This window comes from Carlito syrichta, unplaced genomic scaffold (genome assembly GCF_000164805.1).
Source record: "Carlito syrichta isolate Samal-C Ts95f unplaced genomic scaffold, Tarsius_syrichta-2.0.1 Scaffold316211, whole genome shotgun sequence".
NCBI lineage: Eukaryota > Metazoa > Chordata > Mammalia > Primates > Tarsiidae > Carlito > Carlito syrichta.
In genome coordinates this window covers 702,330-721,636 of record NW_007260307.1, presented here as the reverse complement: position 1 = coordinate 721,636, position 19,307 = coordinate 702,330, and the positions used below count along the sequence as shown (strand labels likewise).

At 43.4% G+C, this 19,307-nt stretch overlaps 1 protein-coding gene across 1 annotated transcript in view; it reads left to right on the top strand.

The window, feature by feature from the left end:
• Positions 1-18,342, top strand: part of COL12A1 (collagen type XII alpha 1 chain) — a 113,673-nt gene extending 95,331 nt beyond the window's left edge. Inside the window, exons 53-65 of the mRNA XM_021706935.1 lie at positions 1,039-1,125; positions 2,547-2,600; positions 3,645-3,740; positions 4,168-4,221; positions 4,564-4,617; positions 8,246-8,299; positions 9,697-9,768; positions 13,028-13,063; positions 13,172-13,238; positions 14,308-14,496; positions 15,426-15,494; positions 16,570-16,740; positions 17,924-18,342. Coding sequence (XP_021562610.1) covers positions 1,039-1,125; positions 2,547-2,600; positions 3,645-3,740; positions 4,168-4,221; positions 4,564-4,617; positions 8,246-8,299; positions 9,697-9,768; positions 13,028-13,063; positions 13,172-13,238; positions 14,308-14,496; positions 15,426-15,494; positions 16,570-16,740; positions 17,924-17,934 — 1,014 coding nt within the window. The 3' untranslated portion in view covers positions 17,935-18,342. The remainder of the gene's footprint in view (positions 1-1,038; positions 1,126-2,546; positions 2,601-3,644; positions 3,741-4,167; positions 4,222-4,563; positions 4,618-8,245; positions 8,300-9,696; positions 9,769-13,027; positions 13,064-13,171; positions 13,239-14,307; positions 14,497-15,425; positions 15,495-16,569; positions 16,741-17,923) is intronic.
• The last annotated feature ends 965 nt before the right edge of the window (positions 18,343-19,307 follow it).

Here is a 19,307-nt window from a genome sequence, read left to right as displayed (position 1 = left end):
CCTTTCTGGATAGCTAAGGTTTTTTAGACGGGAGAAATAACTAGCATTATTATTATTATTTTTTGAGATGATGGCTTTCCTTCACAGTATCTGTGTGGGTGGCAATAGTTACAAAGTTGAAGGTTGGATTTGAAGCTTTTGATGAGCAAAGACATACACACATCTTTGCCAGCATGCCAGTGAAAATAAGAGCATCAGTTATAGAATAAGCAAGGAGTGGTTTCTTTAATTTACTTTCCTGTGGACTCTTAGAAGTTGATTTAAATGAACTTAAATACAGAAATTAATACTTTCTTAAAAAAACAAACTCACCCAACCATTTCATTTCGGTGTTATTTGTTCAACAAACATTTATTGAGTACCCATTATAAGACATTAATCTTTGTGCTGGGACACACTGGCAAAAAGTGAGTATTCCAGTGAAAGGCAAGGAGAGGAAAATAATTCACAAATAAATGTTACAGAGTGGAAGTCCTAGGATGAGAACTACGTCAGGTAGAGGGACACATAGTGATGGTGGGTAACACCGCCCTCAGCCTCGGAAAGACTGAGCAGACCCAAGGGAAGCGAGGGTGCCCATGAGGCACTGTGAATGCCAAGCTTCAAGGCCATGGTGCAAATGTATGAGGAACATTAAGCAGATCAGTGGGGCGGGGCAGGGTGGAGGTGAGGGAGAGTCACAGGCGGTGGGGGTGGGGGTGGGGGTGGGGGTGGGGTGGGAGGGTGGTTTGCAAGACATGGAGGGCCTTGTAGCCCCAGAAAGGATTTTAGGTCTTTTTTCTGAATGAATTGGATGACATTACCAGAGGTCCCAGCAGTTCTGTAAACATTTCCTTGTCATGTGAGATTTCCTGAGTAAGCATAAAATAAAGACATAAAGTATTACAGTGAGTTTCCATATAGGACTGTTTGTAATGATGATTAGAAATTATTTCCTGAGATTGGGAAACAGACTTCCCTGTGTATGTCAGCAGGATGGGGGATGACAAGTTGTTTAACTCCTACATTTATAGGTGAATATTCTTTTCAAAATTTCAGAGAGATGAAGCAAAATGCCCTGCTTTTCCCAATTCCTGCACGTGTACCCAGGACAGCGTGGGACCGCCGGGACCCCCAGGCCCTGCAGTAAGGAAACTGAAATAGTCTCTCTGGCTTCTCCTTCGAAATCATTGGTGTTAGCATCTGTCCACCAGTATGGAGTCCATAAAAATGCTTCCATACTTTTGTGTTTTTTAGAATAGAATAAGCTAAAGTGCAGACCGTCTTTGTAGTAGTATATTTAGACATTTAAATGGAGTCTACCAAGAAGAATATTTGACTCTGGTATTCGACAGTTTTCTCCAGCCATGCAAGAATAGTTATGTCAGCTAGTAGTCAAGAGTTTTCTCTTCAAGGCATGAACTTGGGTTTCCATCCATAATCACATAACTGCAAATTCTTTACATGTCCTGAGAGCTTCTTATAAGTATGACATAGAGCCGTGGTCGAGAGGCTGACCAAACAACTTGTTGAGAACCTAGAACTTGTGCATCTTATGTAGCAGACATAAGAACAGCATAAAGAGGGGAATTCGCATTTGTGATGATTATGAACTCAGGGTGAACAAAATAAGGCTTGGAGTAACTTAAGTGAGAAGCTGTGACCAGGTTTATTTTGTGGGGAGGGCGACATGTTGAAGACTGCAGGAATAGGACTCACTGCTTGTGTGGAACCCTTTGATTTAGTCAATCCGAGATCTGATCTGGGCCAGCTGCGAGGAATGGAAGTGACAACTCTCTTAAGTCCTGCTGGCGTCTTTGAAGACAATGGGTATTTACGTAGGAACAGCTCAGGGATTCACAGGACACCACATTTGGGTCCTAGCAAATGATGTAAATGGATTTTAGGTTGATTGCAAATCACCTCCTCATGTACAGAATCAAAATAGCACAGGAGTTACCATTGCCATCGTTGATTTTTTAGTAGCAATAACTTTCCCTGGCTTATATTGGTATTCATGAAATTATGTCCTGCATGTGACTTAGATGATTTTGAGAAGCAGGGATTTTTCCCCCCCCCAGTTGCAAGATAACATTATTGGATGTCATCATTTTGATTTATTTCCTTTTTGTTTGTGGTCTGGGAATTCCTGTTAGTTAAGCATGTGTTCTGAGATTCCGAGAGATTTCAAATATTCTTATTTTTGCCTATTGTTTTTCTTGAAGAATGTAATTTGTATAATTCCAAAGCACATTTTTCTCTTTAATTGTATTCTAGTAATGTTTGCTTTTCCCCAGGAAACCTTAAGTTTTCGAGTGAACTTCAACTTTTGCTAACAGTAAGAAAAGCTCAGATTGCAAAAATAAGACACTTAGAATTACAAAGTTTTGAAATGGTCTTTCCTTGCATATTTGTGTACATGAATATTTGCTTTGATCTTTCAACAGCAGGTGTAGAAGTGTTGATTACCTGGAGAATGCACTTTTCCTCGAAATACTTTTTATGTATCAACTTCTTCCTACTTTCCTTACATTCACACTAACATGTTCTTTTACTGTGTATTTTAGGGAGGGCCTGGTGCTAAAGGCCCCAGAGGTGAAAGAGGCATCAGTGGGGCCGTTGTAAGTATATTTTCTAGTGCATTTAAATTTTCTTCTCCCTGTTGATTTTTCAAATTGCCACGAAGGGGATATGTGACTTGGAGCAAGTTGTTTCAGGTGCAGTGTGCCTCAGGTAATAGACTTACCTCTGTCTTGTCTCTGGCTGCTAAAATGATGGATTAGACTAGCCAGAGAAAGAAATGCATGCAATGCTTCTCACACCTGTAACAGTCACACATGGGAAACCTGCAGTACCTTAAGGGCTCTGCCGGGACCTGGAGAAGTGGACGGACTGGTCAAAGCCCACAGGGAGGAGAGTCCCCTAGAGAAGGAACCCATCCCTTTTCTAACTTGTCTCAGCAAAAATGCTGAGAGCCACTTGTGCATTCACAAGGGGTCAGCCGTCCCTTCTGTCAGGTCCACTCTTGTTTCCTTTAAGACCATTCAAGCTTCTCAGGGGAACATTATATGAAGATAATGTGTAGTTTGTGGTCACATGGCATTAGTGATAAGATAATCCAGTTAGGAAGGGACAAGATGGGGATGCAGCCCAGGTCTGTACGACTCTAGGTTTGTGCCTTTTCCACCTAGACAGACTGTGCAAGCGCTCTAGCACAGGGCATTGTGTCCATGGGCATCTCTTCTTTCCTTGCTTGACTTGTGGACACTGTAGACTCAGAAATAAGCCCGTGCCTATGAGAAGTCAAGACTAGCTTAAAGTAAATCAGATCCACTAAAGTCTGAGCTTGGGGCTCCTATGAATCTATGAATGTAAATGAGTATTACAGTCAGTGTATTTTGTTTTTTAAAAAAATCTGTTCTAATAGGACTTTCATGGAAATTTGAGTGCTCTTGTGAATTGATTGCACTTTCCAGTTGTTCTTTTAAATAAGTATCAAAGGGAAGAATGAAATGACATTAATAACTGCTTTCATAGATGCAGATTTCTGAAATTTTCCCCAAGAATATATGATTGATGTCTTAGAGTTTTGAAGGCAAGTTGCTTACTGAATGTCAGCACTGGAAGGGCATTGCATTCCTCTATCTCTCTCTTGTGTATTTTAGGGTCCCCCTGGTCCACGTGGAGATACAGGTCCTCCTGGCCCCCAAGGTCCTCCAGGCCCCCAGGGACCCAACGGGCTCTCTATTCCAGGAGAACAAGTAAGTACACAGCTTTCTGTTTTAAGTGAGAACGGTGGAGTAACATTGAGTGTAATCGGAACCTTTTCTATATTTTGACAAACTCCAATGTTTTCTCAGAAATTCAACAAGGTTAGTCAAGGGGATGATGGCTTATGATGACCATTATTTCAGAGATGTAGCTATTATACATAATAATATAAAACTGTATAGAAGAAATTATTTCCATTTATTTGAGGTGGAAATTATAATATAGCATTTGTAGCTTTAAAAGCAAGCACGAATCCCCAAAATGGTTTATTCATCTCCCTTCAAAAACACCCGTGTGTGCTCATTCTGCACCCTGATGAGATTTATGGAGTGATGGCGATTTTGTGTGCGACTCATGTCTCTCTTCCACCTCCTCTCTGTGACTCGCCTGGGAACTGTTTTGCCCTTGCTGTTCCAGGGTCGCCAGGGCATGAAAGGTGATGCCGGGGAACCAGGACTTCCAGGCCGAACGGTGAGTGGGTCTTGAAGCTGTCTTTCTTTGCCTTGTCGTGTGCTGTTTGAAAAGTTCCTTTGCGGTGCCAAGCTAAGTGGCAAAGTGGAGGTTGGGCTGCCGGCGTGGCATCGTTTCCCCTTCAGCCCTGATCCTCATCTTCAAGTTTGTGCTGTCCCAGTCAGGTACCGTTTATTGGCCAGGAGTCTCCTGTGTGCTTGACCCTGTGCTTGGCTCTGGCTTCCTGTTTCTTTTAAAAGCCTCTGGGAAGTTGTCTTAAAAATATTTTGGAAAATAACAAAGATGTGCTTTCATGGGGGAGGTATATTACAGTGTTTCTTTTGTTTGTTTCCTCCTATGTAGGGAACCCCAGGATTACCTGGCCCCCCAGGACCCATGGGACCTCCAGGGGATAGAGTAAGTGTTCTTGGGCAGGCTATCATGATGTTGGAAGTGATGTCACACTGTTGCCTATGAATTAAGAACCCTCCAAAATCCATTTCGCGTGGCTGGAAATGCAGCATTCTCATAGCTTGTGGAAGGCCGCAGTGCTGATGTCAGCAAACCATCCAATGTCACAGCAATCTTGAGGTCTGTGAGACAAGATGGGGGATCTCTCAGGGAGTCCTTGACAACTCTGAGACTTTTAAAAAATTTCATCATATTCAGAAAATGAAGTCCAGAAAGGGAGTTTTGGCTGATTAAAGAAATGCAAGAATTATAGCAGATTGTTTTAAATCCTGACCTTAAAATCTTTGCTGCGAGACAGCTTTTCTGTAACCATGAGAATGGCCCTGACTCCAATGGCACTTTCTAAAATGTCAGAATATCCTTTCTACACCTTCAGCACTCAGATGACACTTGTAGGCCTTGATGATGGGAGTAGACAGCGAGTATTTAGCACTCGTGGCAGCTTTCGGGTTGGCTCTTGACTTAGGATAAAAGCCATGCAGGAAGCACTGTCTTTTTTGGGATAACTAGCTGAGATGCACAGTGAATGTGACCTCTGTGCTCCATTCATCAGCGATGGGAAACATCTGTCTCCACGGGAGACCAAGAGTGCTTTCACAAAAGAACTCAGAGATTTTAGAGTTGCTGGAAAAAAAAGGGACGAATGACTTTCCAGCATCTTGTGATCCTGACAATCGTCTGAGAGTCGTCTGCATTGTGACTACCTAATCGAGTTAAAACACACGGCAGGCAGAGAGCCAGCGCTGTCACGGCAGTCACTAAGCTTTGATTAACAGCCCCAAGACACCACTGGGGAGAGAGGCCGGCCACTTAGGTGGAGCAAAAATTTGCTCAGATAATACGTAATGGTTTGCTTGCACCCCTGCCTCCTTTTGAGTGTGTGTGTGGGAGGTCAAAGAGGAAAGTAGTCTCTGGGATATGGGCCATAAAGGTGGTACTGACATATATATTCATCTGATTTTTTTGCGGCTGGCACTTTTAGTTTTTTTTAGTTCTTATTTTACAATAAAGGACAACAGCAGAGTACAAGTGGGAGTGACACGCCAGTTTTCTCTGTTAGGAAATAAACCCAAAGGCTGGGTGTGGTGGCTCACATCCGTAATCCCAGCACTTTAGGAGCCTGAGGCGACAGGATTGCCTGAGCGCAGGGATTCGAGACCAGCACGGGCCACTTGGTAAGATCTCGTCTCTAAATCAAAGAAGTAACCAGATGTGGTGGTGTATGCCTGCATTCCCACCTACTTGGAAGGCTGAGGCAGGATAAACACCTGAGTCCAGCAGGTGAAGGCTGTGTACTCCAGCCTGGCCAACAGAGTGAGACTCCAACTCAAAACAAAACACAACAAAAATATTGCGATTGAGAAGTGGTGATAGGCTGCTTTGCTTGTTGCTGCTGTAGTGAAGTCTTGCTCTGTCCATCACATCCACCCAGTGTAGGCTTCATGCAGACCCAGTGGGTCCTGGGTGCGTGCCCTGTCTGCACGTGCTTCCTGAACTGGCAGCCAGGCATCCATCATATCAGCATCCCTGACGTGGGCCTAGGAGGGATGGTGCTTTTCCATTCTCAAATTCTCGTCTGTGTCCAGCTTTGTCATGAGGCCATACCAGACTCCTGGGTGAGGGCAAGGAAACTTTTCAGTTTGTTCTCTTTCCTTCCCAGTCGTGCAACTGCCTACTGCTTAGTAAACTGCCACAAATGCCCTCACCCAGGAGACTGGGGTGGCTTCATGACATCTGGAAAAAGGATCTTCCAGAAAACAGTCCGAAATCTTATCCTTCCAATTTTCTGAAAAATGTTTTTTTTGGGAGGGGATGGTGGGATATTTCTAACAAATCTTAAAGAAACATGTGAACTTTTCCTATTGTAAAATCAGTGAATTAACAAGTGTGTATACTTAGAGCGGGAAGGGATTCAGATGATCCTGATATTTTCCTGCTAGAATCCTGGAATATGGGTGAAATGATCACTCTTATTCTCTGCAGAAAATGAGACAAAAATCTCCTCTGACAGAGGAATGCAACAGCCGTAAAAAACGACCTGACTCAGAAGTCCTCAGCTGGAGGTCAGAGCTCTGCTGTTGGGAATGGTAGCGGGATGACTCATCCTAGGCAGGGGTCATTTGGCACTGCACAGAGAGGAAAAAAACCAATACATAAGCATGGCCCTTGAGCCACTGCCTCCAAGCAGTGGACACCACTGCAGTGCCAGCTATGGGAGAAGAGAGGCAGCCACCAGAAAATCAATTGCTTAGCATGAAGAATGAAGCTCACCAGGAATGGAGGGTAGATGGTCCTGCCCTAATTACCTGGCAGCCAGTTAGGAAATGTGGAAGGGAGTTTTCCAACCCGGTGGTGGGCACTCCCCACGCCGAGATTCTCTATGTCTGTATGACGGAATATGAAGATGTGAGAACACGTGTTAGAATGATTTTATCATTTATGTACAGCATAAATAATATTAAATAATAAATGTTCTTAGATCGGGGGAGTGTAAATGCATGGTAAACTTGCATGTTAAGCACGCATGGCGGAGATTCAGATTTGCATTAATTGGCGGAGAGAAGGATGGGTTAACAAAATGTGATGATTCCATTTTAAGGAAATTTTAGGCTTTAGAACCTGAGGGACTGGCTATTAGATATTACGCATATTCTATTAAATATATGGCTGAAATGTCTAGAAGCTGGGTTAAAAGCAACAGGAAGAAATGCTGATGGTTTTGTGGGAGTGAAGGGTGGGGAAGTGACAGAAGAAAGTGGACATGTGGCCAAAGGGGAAGTGAACTTCCTGGCCGAAAGCAACTCCCAGAGACTCCACCCCGTAGTGTTCTTCTTGACACTGCTTGCTTTTTCGGGAATGTTCCTTTCATCCCACATGATCCTTTTTGGATCAGTTCATGGACACCGATTTTAACACAGGAAGGGTCAATCTCCCTTTAGACTTCTCAACGTTCTTACAAAAGCAAAAAAAAAAAAAAGAGTGTCTTCATAAAAGGAATCTGCCTTCCTGGGAGAAGACTTAGTTTGGCTCTTAAAATGGTTTTATTTATAATGCACAAATGACACGAATGAATAAACATAGAAATGAACTATTCAGTAAAAGGCGGAGATTCAATGGAAAGGCTCTTTGGCCGTGCTTGTCTTCGTATGGAAAGCTTACCTCCCATGGATTTAGAGTCGATCATACTCAGGAATCTATCACAGAAACAGAGAACAGAGGACCATATGTTCTCACTCATGAGCAGACCTTGAACAATTATCATAATACTATAAGAAAGGGATTGGCAAACTGGGAATCCCTAATGGGAAACTGTCAGGGGAGGGGGGTGGGATTGGCAGTTGAGGGAAACTGCTAGGGGAGGAAGGGGCACACCTCATCAGCAAGGGTACCTGCATAATCAATGTTTGTATACCTGACCCTGAATCGTACCTCATATCTTTATAATTTTTTTTGTAAAGAAAGCTTACCTGCCAGACGGCAAATGGTCAGTCACCCTTAGCAATCTACATAGCTTCTTTTCTCTCCACCTGCTCATCACCTCCCTAATCTGTGATTACTTTCATTTTTACAACAGGGCTTCACTGGAAAAGATGGTGCCATGGGACCCAGGGGCCCACCTGGGCCACCGGTAAGAACTGGATGAATTACACTACCGCTCCCGCCCTTGCCTTCCACACCCATTTTGCTAGAGAAGAGGCAGGTGACTTGCCTTTGAAGCCCAACCCATCTTTGCTGTAGGGTTGAGCATCGAAGGAGCTATTTTTTATGGTCCTAAATCCAATGTGCTGGAGAAAACAGATATGGTAGGATACAGTCTTTTTATTGAATCAAATTACATTCGAACCAAAGAAAAAGAAGCCCTAACTCGACTTGGCCACCTTCTGGTTAGTGCCTCACTCAGTTCTTTCATCCCCACTGTGAGTGGTGGAGTTTTACAAGCCCAGTGGTTACTTTCTATTCTTGAAGTTTGAGAATTTATAGTATTTGAGTTTTGTTCTGAGGCTTATCCACAACTAAAACAAAGGATCTTCTAATTAAGGTCTTTGAGGAGAAGAACACTGAAGCTAATGATTTTGAACTAGCATCCATATACCTGCATCTGGGGATGACCATGGTTAAGTTGTCTGAGGTGATGGAGCGACACCACGTCTATATGGCAGGATATGAAGACTCCAGAGCATATGTTAAAATAATGTTATTATTTATGCTTAATAAAGAATATTAAATAATAAATGTTCTTAGATAAGAGGGGTTTAAATGCATAGTAACTTTCATGTTAAGAATTCACCACAACACTTAACATTTGCTTACTTGATGGAGAGCAATATTATTTGACCCAATCTGGTCATTCTATTTTAAGGGAACTTTAGGCTTTAGAATCTGATGTGCTGGCTATTAGGTATTATAATATTCTATTGAATATATGGCCTAAGATATCTGGGAGCTGTATTCTAACCAGGGATAAATGCTAATAACTTTGGGTGAAGAGTGCTGAAATGACAGAAGAGAAGTGTGGAGAGCAAACCAAGGGACAGTGAACTTTCCAGGCTGAGTGTGGAACTTCGGCAGACGAGGGGAGACACTGTCCCATGGTGCCCAACATAGCATGAAACTGGTCATCTTCTAACTCCTCTCCGGCCAAAGTTTTCAATCCCTCTGTCTTTTGAAGTGTTTTCTGGTTTTGTAAAAGAGATAAACTAAAAAGGAATCGCTTTCTGCAAATCCACTTTGTAATCAGTGTACTGGGATCACAGTCTGTAAACTGTGAAACTGATTGTATATACTTATAGATGCAGGTATATATCTTTCAATTGTTCTCAAATATATTTTAGAATTGTACAGTCCATAAAGATTGAACTGGCATTTTAAGATTTTTATTCTTCATGTCATCTTAAAATTTGGTTTTATTCCTCCTGCAGTTATATGCTCTTAAAAACTTTCAAAACAGGCTGCACTCCATGAGTTTACTTTAGATGGGATTTGCCCTCGGTCATAGCACTCGCTTTCTCTCCGTTTGGGTCGCAGGGAAGTCCAGGTTCTCCAGGAGTCACGGGACCAAGTGGGAAACCAGGAAAACCCGGAGATCACGGCAGACCAGTAAGTGGGCAGCTCATGAGTTGACCTATGGTCATTGCACTGTGCACACACACACAGTGGGAGCTGGAAGGCTCTGTAATATCTAGGTTATCTGTGCTGCAGCACGTTTGAAGCATTTGCTGAAATCGTGCTAAATCCATGGATTTGACTTAGTATCAGTTATAAAGTTTTTTCCCTCTGGGTTATTATAACATTCAAGGATGAAAACTGTGGTCATTGGGCTTCTTTAAAAGGAGAATGGGCTTAGGAGCCAAGACACATATTTCTGCACCGTGTAAACACTCAGAGCTAGGTCAGCAGAATGATTTTTTCTTAAGGAGTGGTATGCTGCTTAAGATGGAAAAGTGCATGGTGACGGTGCAGGTGCCCATTCTTAGTTGGCTCGTGTGAACTTTGGCAGCACTGCCCGGCTTTCCATTTGTTCTTTTTCTCTCATTGAGACTGCTGGGATGCTAGTCCCAGAATTACAAGGATTAGCCCACTTTATTCGACCATCTTACTTTTTTTATACTGTCATGCCTTCATTTACATCCAGTCTAACTTTCTCGTACTCAGATGTTTTGATTAGAAGGGCATCTCTACAATAAATAAAAAATTAGCCGGCATGGTAGCGTGTGCCTGTAGTTCCAGCTACTTGGAAGGCTGAAGCAGAAGGATTGCTGGAGCCCAGCAGGTGGAGGCTGCAGTGGCCGGGAGCGGCCACTGCACTCCAGACTGGGTGACAGAGTGAGACTCCAACTCAAAAAAAAAAAAAAAGAATAATAGCTGAGATGATAGCACACATATCTAGTATTTTCAAATTAGCATCTCTAAAACAGCATTTAAGTTTTTTTAAAAAAATCCCTCAAGTATCTGTAATGATATTGGACTTCATATTCTTTATAAGCTTTTCTTGATCTATGTCATGAAGTATGAACTTATTTTAAGCGGTTAATTTTGGTTGAATAGCCTTCTGAAATGTAAAATTTATCTTAAAGATAGTTAAGTCCAGTTATTAGCCATGACAGAAATTTATCAGGGCTGTCTTCTGGACAGAACTTCTCTTTTCTTGAGTACTGTTCAAGTTATGTAAACTCAAGTTTAAAAAGCATGTAACGTCAGACAGACTTGAGGTAGAATACATACGTGACGTGGCCTGCCTTCTATGGGTCATTAAATTAAGCAAGTGGCATAAAGACACAGTGTAATCTGTGTGTGCTCCAACATGTGACTTTATTCTCTCTTTTCCTCAATGGAAAAGAGGACAGAAACTTAATAAGAGCGGTTTTAAGTACATGAAACTATTTTTCTTGAGCCAAGGTCTCACTCCAGGCTGGAGTGCAGTGGCACAATTGCAGCCCACCACAGCCTCTACCTGCTGGGCTCAGGGAGGTGGGATTTTCTCAACCTCCTGAGTAACTGGGACTACAGGCACACACCACCCCATCCAGCTAATTTTTTTTTTTTGTAGAAATGAGGTCTTGCCATGTTGCCCAGGCTGGACTCGAACTTCTGGGCTAAGGCAAGTCCTCCCGTCTCAGCCTCCCAAAGTGTTTGGATTACAGGTGTGAGCCCCCATGCCTGGCCTCATGAAACTTTTCTACTCATTCAGAATTCAGTTTCATTTCACTATGACTGCTTACATAAGAATATCACGGATATAACTGATGGCTGCAGCCAAAAGCCTGAAAGAAATGTCTACTTCTTTTAGGGTCTCCAAATATCGGCAATTAAGATGATTTCCATAAGTCACGCATGATGAGTGTACAGCAGAAGGGGTAGAGAATGGCTGTGTTGTGGGAAGACAGTGACTTCATTCCCAGTGGTCAGGGAGCATCGCTGAGGTGACACTGGGATGAAGTGTGAGAGCAAACATTTGATCTGTGGGAAGGGGATCCCAGGCAGAGGGAACACCCTGAATCAAAGCCCTGGCTTTGTGAGAGCAGCGTCCAGGAGACCCAGATACCCAGCGCAAAGGGCAGAGAGATAGAATGTGAGGTCAGGTGATGAGGCAGAGGTGATCCTGGGACCACCTGGCCCACGATAAGGAATTATTATGATTTTTTGAGTTGGAGTCTCACTCTGTTGCCCAGGCTAGAGTTCAATGACAGGCTCATGGCCACCCCGGCATCGACCTGCTGGGCTCCGGTGATCCTTCCTCCTCAGCCTTCCAAGTAGGCTGGAACTGCAGGTGCGAGTCACCACAACCAGCTCATTTTTTATTTTATTGAAGAGACGAGTTCTCGCCAAGTTGCTAGGGCTGGTCTCAAACGCGTGGGCTCAGGCAATTCACTCGCCTGGACCTCTCCCAAAGTGCTGGCATGTCAGACTGAGACCCCGAGCCCGGCCGAACTCTGATTTTATTCTAAGTAGGTTAGGTAGCTCTTAGAGCCAGAGGAGTGGCGGGCTCCAATTTTTCTTTTAAAAAATATCATTCTGGCCTTTGGGTGGATACTAGTCTACCAAGGGGCAAAATGGAAAGGGGATACTGTTAAGAAGGTATTGGAAAGGCTTAGGCAAGTCTTGGTTTGGATTATATATCATCATTTCCACAGCAATGGTAAGAAGTGGTTTGGTGTGGGGTTGCATCTGATCATCAGATTTGCCAATGGCTTGGATGTTCAGTAATATATTTCCAGGCACTTGCTGCACTCTAAGGAAAACTTTTCCCAAGATCTCTCATGGCCAGTGAGAGGCCTATGACAGAGTCGGGGCAAAGATTCTGTGGTTGTGTTTGTGTGGGACCATTTGGATTGAGTTAATAAGGGAGACACCTAGTTACTGTGTTCTCAATGCACAAAGAATCACTGGAAGAAGTTAGGGATATATACCAAGTCTGGGGATTTGACATAAGCCACTGGTTCCTGGTGAGACTGAACAGAGATTAAACTCCTGGTCGTTCCACGGTCACCAGCTTGGCTAACCAACCATGGCAATGTAAAGTGAAGGATGACGGGACAAGGGCAGTCTTCATATGTTGTTTTAGTTCCAAGCCTGTGTCACGCATTGCATGGCACATGACTTTTACAATTGTGACCATAAAATTCACACCTGTGCACTGTTTTGGAGGACATGTGCATCTCTGAGAGAGATAGACAGAAAGGGGCTAGGTTCCTTTCTACAGAGGAGCAAAATGTGAGTAACATGGATATAAATGTGATATGTCGATTTGCTAATTCATTAGACCTCAGACCTTGTTCTCTTCCATTGTCATGTCCATTCAGGCAACATTTTAGGCTGTATCTGTCAGTTTCTAATGTATGAAATTCCTGTATTTCAGGGTCCATCTGGGTTGAAAGGAGAGAAAGGTGACAGGGTATGTATTTTTTGGAAATCCAGCTTACACTTATTTTGTGTGTTAAACATTGAAGTCTAAAACTATAGAAATAATATGCTAATAATTCTCATTAATTTAATTAACAAGGGAGACATTGCTTCCCAGAACATGATGCGAGCAGTTGCAAGACAAGTCTGCGAACAATTGATAAGTGGTAAAATTTCTTTTCTTTCTATGGTACAAATGGTTTTTTAACTAATTGCAGGAAAAGGCAGAGTTTGAGTGACAAAGTTTCTAAGAGATATGATTCTGCCTCATTGTTTTATGAGCTCTTGTTCTTATGCATCATCGAATTTATATCTGATTACATAAAACTAATGATATTTTAACAGTCAACTCTTAGGTGAAATAATAGCCTGTAATCTTTATATTTGGTCTGATGCAAAATCACAGGGCTTTCCAGTTTCCATACCAGGATTCTTTAACGTGCTTCATCAGGGTATGAAGCTGGTGGGAAGGTGTCTGGTAGCAACATAGTTCTTAAGTTAGTCTATGACCCTAAGCCAGGAGGTCTACCAAGATTAATTTGCTCATAGAAAGTTGGTTTTGGTGGGGATTAGTGGGCATCTTTCTTACCTCGTTTTTCACTGAATCTTTTTTCTTATTCCACAAGGCCTATGAGTACAAGGCCTTGAGTATGGGACTTAAACCCAGGGCTCTGTCTTAATCAGTGCTTCTCAAAGTGTGATCCTAAGGAACACCTGCCTTAGAATCATCTATGCTGCTTGTTAGAAATGAGAGTTCATGGGCTGCACCCTAAACCTAGTGAGTATTTATCCTTGGAGATGAGGCCCTGAAATTTGAATTTTTCAGTGTACCCCACAGGCGGTTCCAGTTTGCACAAAAACCTGGTTACCATGGCCTTAGGGACACACAGAAATGGTATAATTTTTCAATTTTAAAAAAAGTTCTCCTTTGAGCGATGTCCTCTGACAAACCTCAAGGTGTTATTCCAGTGCCACGTTAAACTTTAACAACTCTTTCATAGTCTTATAATGCTTGTGGCTTATAAATCAGCATTTTGTGGAAACAGTAGTTTATCAGGGACCGTTTTTGTACTGGGTGACTAGGGTGCTTGTGTTTATTTTGAGGATTCTAATTAGAATATTTTCTGGAGGGGGTGGAATGGAGAGAGATTTCACTAGACACTGAGAGAAAACAGTTTCACTTGCTCATCCCTCCCTTATTAGGTTTCTCTTAACAAGCTGTATTTCTGCCTGTAGGTCAGATGAGCAGATTCAATCAGATGCTGAATCAGATTCCGAATGATTACCACTCCAATCGCAACCAGCCAGGCCCACCAGGTCCCCCAGGACCCCCGGGCAATGCTGGAGCCAGAGGAGAACCAGGACCCGGGGGGCGACCGGGCTTCCCAGGCACACCAGGGATGCAGGGACCTCCTGGTGAACGAGGTGAGCACATCGTGCAGGCATGAAGGAAGGAATGTGCAATGTAGGAGCCGGGTCAGGTTGAAAGCGTCTAGAAGACTTATCTTGGCAAGCTACCTTGACGAGTCTTGTTTGGCCAGCATTGAAGGAGCTGTCTGTCCGTGAACCTGTCTCTCGTTCAGGCAACCCACAGGCTTGGAGAGCCATGTCTTGTGTCAGGAGATCTCGGTAGAGATCACGCAGCTTTCTGATTTTTGTAGCTGCTGTTAATGGGAAAAACTGTAGGTTGGCAAACAAAATTGATGATCAGAATCTTATTAATTGTAGTGACTGTAGCAAGAATTGGGCAACAACTGAAGGTTCTTGCCCAGCATAGTTTTAGAGCCAATTATTTGGTTCATTTATTCTGGGCCTGACACTGGTCTTGCATGTTTGACTTAAATTTCATGACAGGTAAGTATATCTAAAGGAAAAGAAGAAACATAGGAGGATCTAACTTCAGATGTTTCAGAACTCTGGGTACTCACTCACTTTTGTTCAAGGAGTAGTTTTCTAGAGAAAATTTAGATATTTCTATAATTCTGATGGCTTGGATGCTATACTAACAGGGCTACTAAAGATAAAATACCTTTAAGATGTTTTTCAACGAGTTATAACTACTTCTTCACGATTTCTGGTCTTAATCCCTGTTTTTAAAAACGTATTAGATGTGTTTATTTCCTTCAGATGATTCTCCCCCTGACTTGTAGCCAAATTTGTTTCTTGGCTATGGATATGGAATTACACAAATGCCTAGAAAGAATTTGGCTTGAAAAGTGAACTTCTGGGAAAAATTAGGTTCTGCTTTCACTAAGGAAATGAATGACTTAAGTCAAGTCTTATCGGTTCAGATGAAAACGATGTGTTCTCAGATAAATTCTTCCTTGTATTTTTCTCCTTTTGTTCTTCTTTAGGTTTGCCGGGAGAGAAAGGTGAAAGGGGTATTGGCTCTCCAGGCCCTCGGGGGCAGCCTGGCCCCCCAGGTAGGTTTGCTAGTCCATCAGATAGGTGAAGAGTGTAAATACTGAGAGAGCACACAGTCCCCAAGAGATCCGCAACTTTGTTAGCTTTGAGCACTTGTACAGTTGTGGTATATGTTTTAGCACAGCCTCCTTATTCTTGCATTCTTTTTGTTCAGAAAATGAATGTGTTCCATTAGGCATTAATGATAACTTGAATATATGAGGGAATGAGTTTTGGTGGCTCAAACAGTGGCTGTTTTCTTTTTTAAGGGAATTCCTATTTGTTATGTATGGTCTCATAGTCTTTAAAGATGGCTGCATTTCCTGTTTCCATAGTCTTTAAAGATGGCTACATTTCCTGTTTCCATAGTCTTTAAAGATGACTGCATTTCCTGTTTCTTCCGGTAGTCTTCAACATGGAGGGCCATACTGAGAAAACATGCCCTCCCTAAAAGGCCTGACACCATACTAAATTTCGTCCACCGCTTCTTTCCTGATATTTTGGAAAGACATTCTGGTTGTCCAATTGTTGTATGCATTTTGTTTATTAGGTTGTAGGTGATCTTTTTTTTTTTTCTCCTTCATGTTGAGGTCCATGATACCTTTGCAACCAGGGTCATCCCTCTGGTGAAATCTTTACGTTTGTTTGTCTTAGCCATAACTAGGTGTCACTTGATCCAGAAGTAATGTTGCTTCACTGGTCTGGAGTGTGGAGCAGACTGTCCCATGTTTCATGGCAGCGCAGGATGGCTGCATGATAGAGCTGTTCCTTTGGGCACTCTTGTCTCTGTGAGCCTGGAACAAACCAGAGAACTCATCGACAACTTTAGTTTGGCTTAGTTCTCGCCAAATCAGCTCTCCTTAATTAAAATCGTTAAAGTAGTGGGTTTCTGGCATTAGCCCTGATGAGTCACTGCTAGGAAAGTTCCAGCACACCTTGGCTCGTATTGGGTATTTATTAAGGAAATATTTTCTTACCATGCACCTGTGAATAGTCTAGTCTTGAGGCAGTGGAGATGCCACTCGGAGTATGGCTGACTGCCTCAGGAGGTGTCTTTAACAACAGGAAAATCTATGTGTTTTAACTCCACTCTAGGTCCACAAGGAGAATCCAGAACGGGTCCACCAGGGTCCACAGGCTCAAGAGGTCCCCCTGGTCCCCCTGGTCGTTCTGGAAACTCAGGTATCCGAGGACCCCCGGGTCCTCCTGGATACTGTGACTCGTCCCAGTGTGCCAGCATCCCATACAATGGGCAAGGCTATCCAGGTATGTTGTTGCCACTGTAGAAACCCACCTCAACTGAACTACAGAACCTTTAGGGAAGTGAAGTGCCTTAAGACCACAGGAGGGTTGACTCGAGAATTTCTTGAAGATATCAACTCTTTCACTTCAGTTTTGATTGTGTAATAATAGTGTTCTCTCCCAAAGCATAAAGCATTGCTTCACTGTTAGGATTTAATTAGCTATTTTCTCTTTCCCCCAAATTTCTGCATTTACCAAATCACATCATAAACCTCTCCTTATTTCTCTTGGGATTCTGCCTTGGCCAGGCACACTACCTTGGCCAAGAATGCTGCCTTGGCCAGGCTCGGTGACTCAAGCCTGTAATCCCAGCACTTTGGGAGGTTGAGGCGAGAGGATTGCCTCGGCCTGCGGGTTCGAGACCAGCCTGGGCAACATGGTGAGACCTTGTCACTACAATAAATCAAAAATCAGCTGGGCGTGGTAGAGCACACTTGTAGTTCCAGCTATTTGGAAGGCTGAGGTGGAAGGATCACCGGAGCCTAGCAGGTCAATGCTGGGGTGGTCGTGAGCATGCCACTGCACTCCATCCGTCTGGGTGATGGAGTGAGACTCCAACTCAAAAAACAAAATTGGGACTTCATCATTTTTTAAAAAAGGGATGTTAATACAATTCTACTGTTTGGCAATTATAGAGGGCAGAAGTTTCCCATGCCTGGTTTTGTGGGATGTGAAGACTGAGGAGATATTCTGATCTGGAAACAAAATGGTTATGCTGTGGCCAGTGGTGATCATTTTATTAGTGTGCTCCCAATTATCTTGCAAGTTTTAAAAATGAGACTGCTGTTTGATATGGTTTGCTACTTGCCAATAGTGCATGAGTAGTTGAATATCTGAATATCTATATATCTATATATTTATGTGCATAATTACAGATGACCAAAAGTAATACCAAATCCTAATGTATCTCTCTCATGCGACCCATTCACAAAATTACAATTTAACGCCTCAAAAAATAAATTCCCATTACTGCTGCCATATTGCATGTGTGAATAACTGTAGATATATGGATATATACATATGTACTTTAACCATGACATACTTAGATGAATGTGTATATATATATATATATATATATTTTTTTTTTTTTTTTTTTTTTTACGTAGTAATTCAACTTTTAAAAACTATCATCTTTGACCTGTTTCAGGTTCCGGCTAACACATTTTCTAAGTCGCCAGTGCTGCTTACAGTTTGAATACATGAAAATCCTGTTTCTGAGATGTTTGCGCACGTGCTTATTAGGAAATGAGTCTGTATGGAAATCTCACCACAGATATGGTTAACGAACTGGGTCGACATCACAAAGGAGGGTGGAGACTCTTTTACTAACTTGAATGACACAGAAGCAGTGGTGTCAGTTTAGAAGCCTGATGCATTTCAGTAATAACGTAGAAAAAAAATTCTTTAAAAAAAATTCAGACACAGCTGCGAGGAGCCTCAGTGGTGAAAGAAATGCATAACAAAACTACTAACCAGAGGAGATCATGCCATGTTAAGAAAGACGATTAACCCGGTTGGAGAGACCTGTCTTCTGTAAATAATAAACTAATTGTGGCTTGTACATGATGTGTATGTGACCCTGTCGACTAAACTCACTCACCAGCTCTGTGGTCAGCTTCTGCATCCCAGCCTGCCGCTTGCTCTGTGCCGGAATAACACCGAATGGAACCTCCTTGTCTCTTGTTCGTTAGCCATGTGTCTGAGTCAGGGTGTGTGTCTTTTTATGATTATTATTGTGTGTGTGTGTGTGTGTACTCTCATTTGGGTCTTGTGACTGCCCCTTTCAACCGAAATGGAAAAATTCCCCTTTCTTCCTGCTGTGCTGTGGTCCCCGGTGTTCCTCGCCCACCAGTCAGTAGCTCCGGCCATGTACTGTATACTACCTGGTGACAGTCCCTTCACCGCCAGAGCTCAGTTTCTAGAAGCCAGGAACACTTTCCCTCCCCTCCTCATCTCTCCAAGCCGTTCTTATTGAGTTGAGGAGTTTGAAGTCACCCACACTTTCTTGGGGGATTCGCGTTTACAGTTCTTTGGCCCGATCTCTGGCCCTTCCCAGGTATTTGTGCAATGATTGTTATTGACTGCTGGATCTTTGAAGGTGCGATCTTTCATTTTTTAAAAGAAAGTGACATTCCAGGATGCAGCCATCCCCAGATTCCCTGGACGGCCGTCCCCAGATTTCCTGGGAGCAATCGGGGCATGTCACTTACGCGTGGGAGGGTGTTAAGAGTCAGGCCTCCGGCCACAGCTTAGCTTGATTGCGCGCGTGCTTCCGAATCATGCCATAACTGTGATGTTGAATCGGACAGAGCCCTACGTGCCCGAGGGCGGGGCCTACCTGCCTGAGCGCGAGCCCTTCGTGGTGCCGGTGGAGCCCGATCGGACGGCGGAGTACGAGGACTACGGCGCCGACCAGCCCGCCGCGGAGCCCGCCTTCCCCGTGCGCCGGCGGCGCGCGCTGCCACGCGGCCCGGGGCGGCGCCCCTGAGGACCCCTCCGGGCTGGGGGTGGGGGGCATCGGGGTTCCTGAA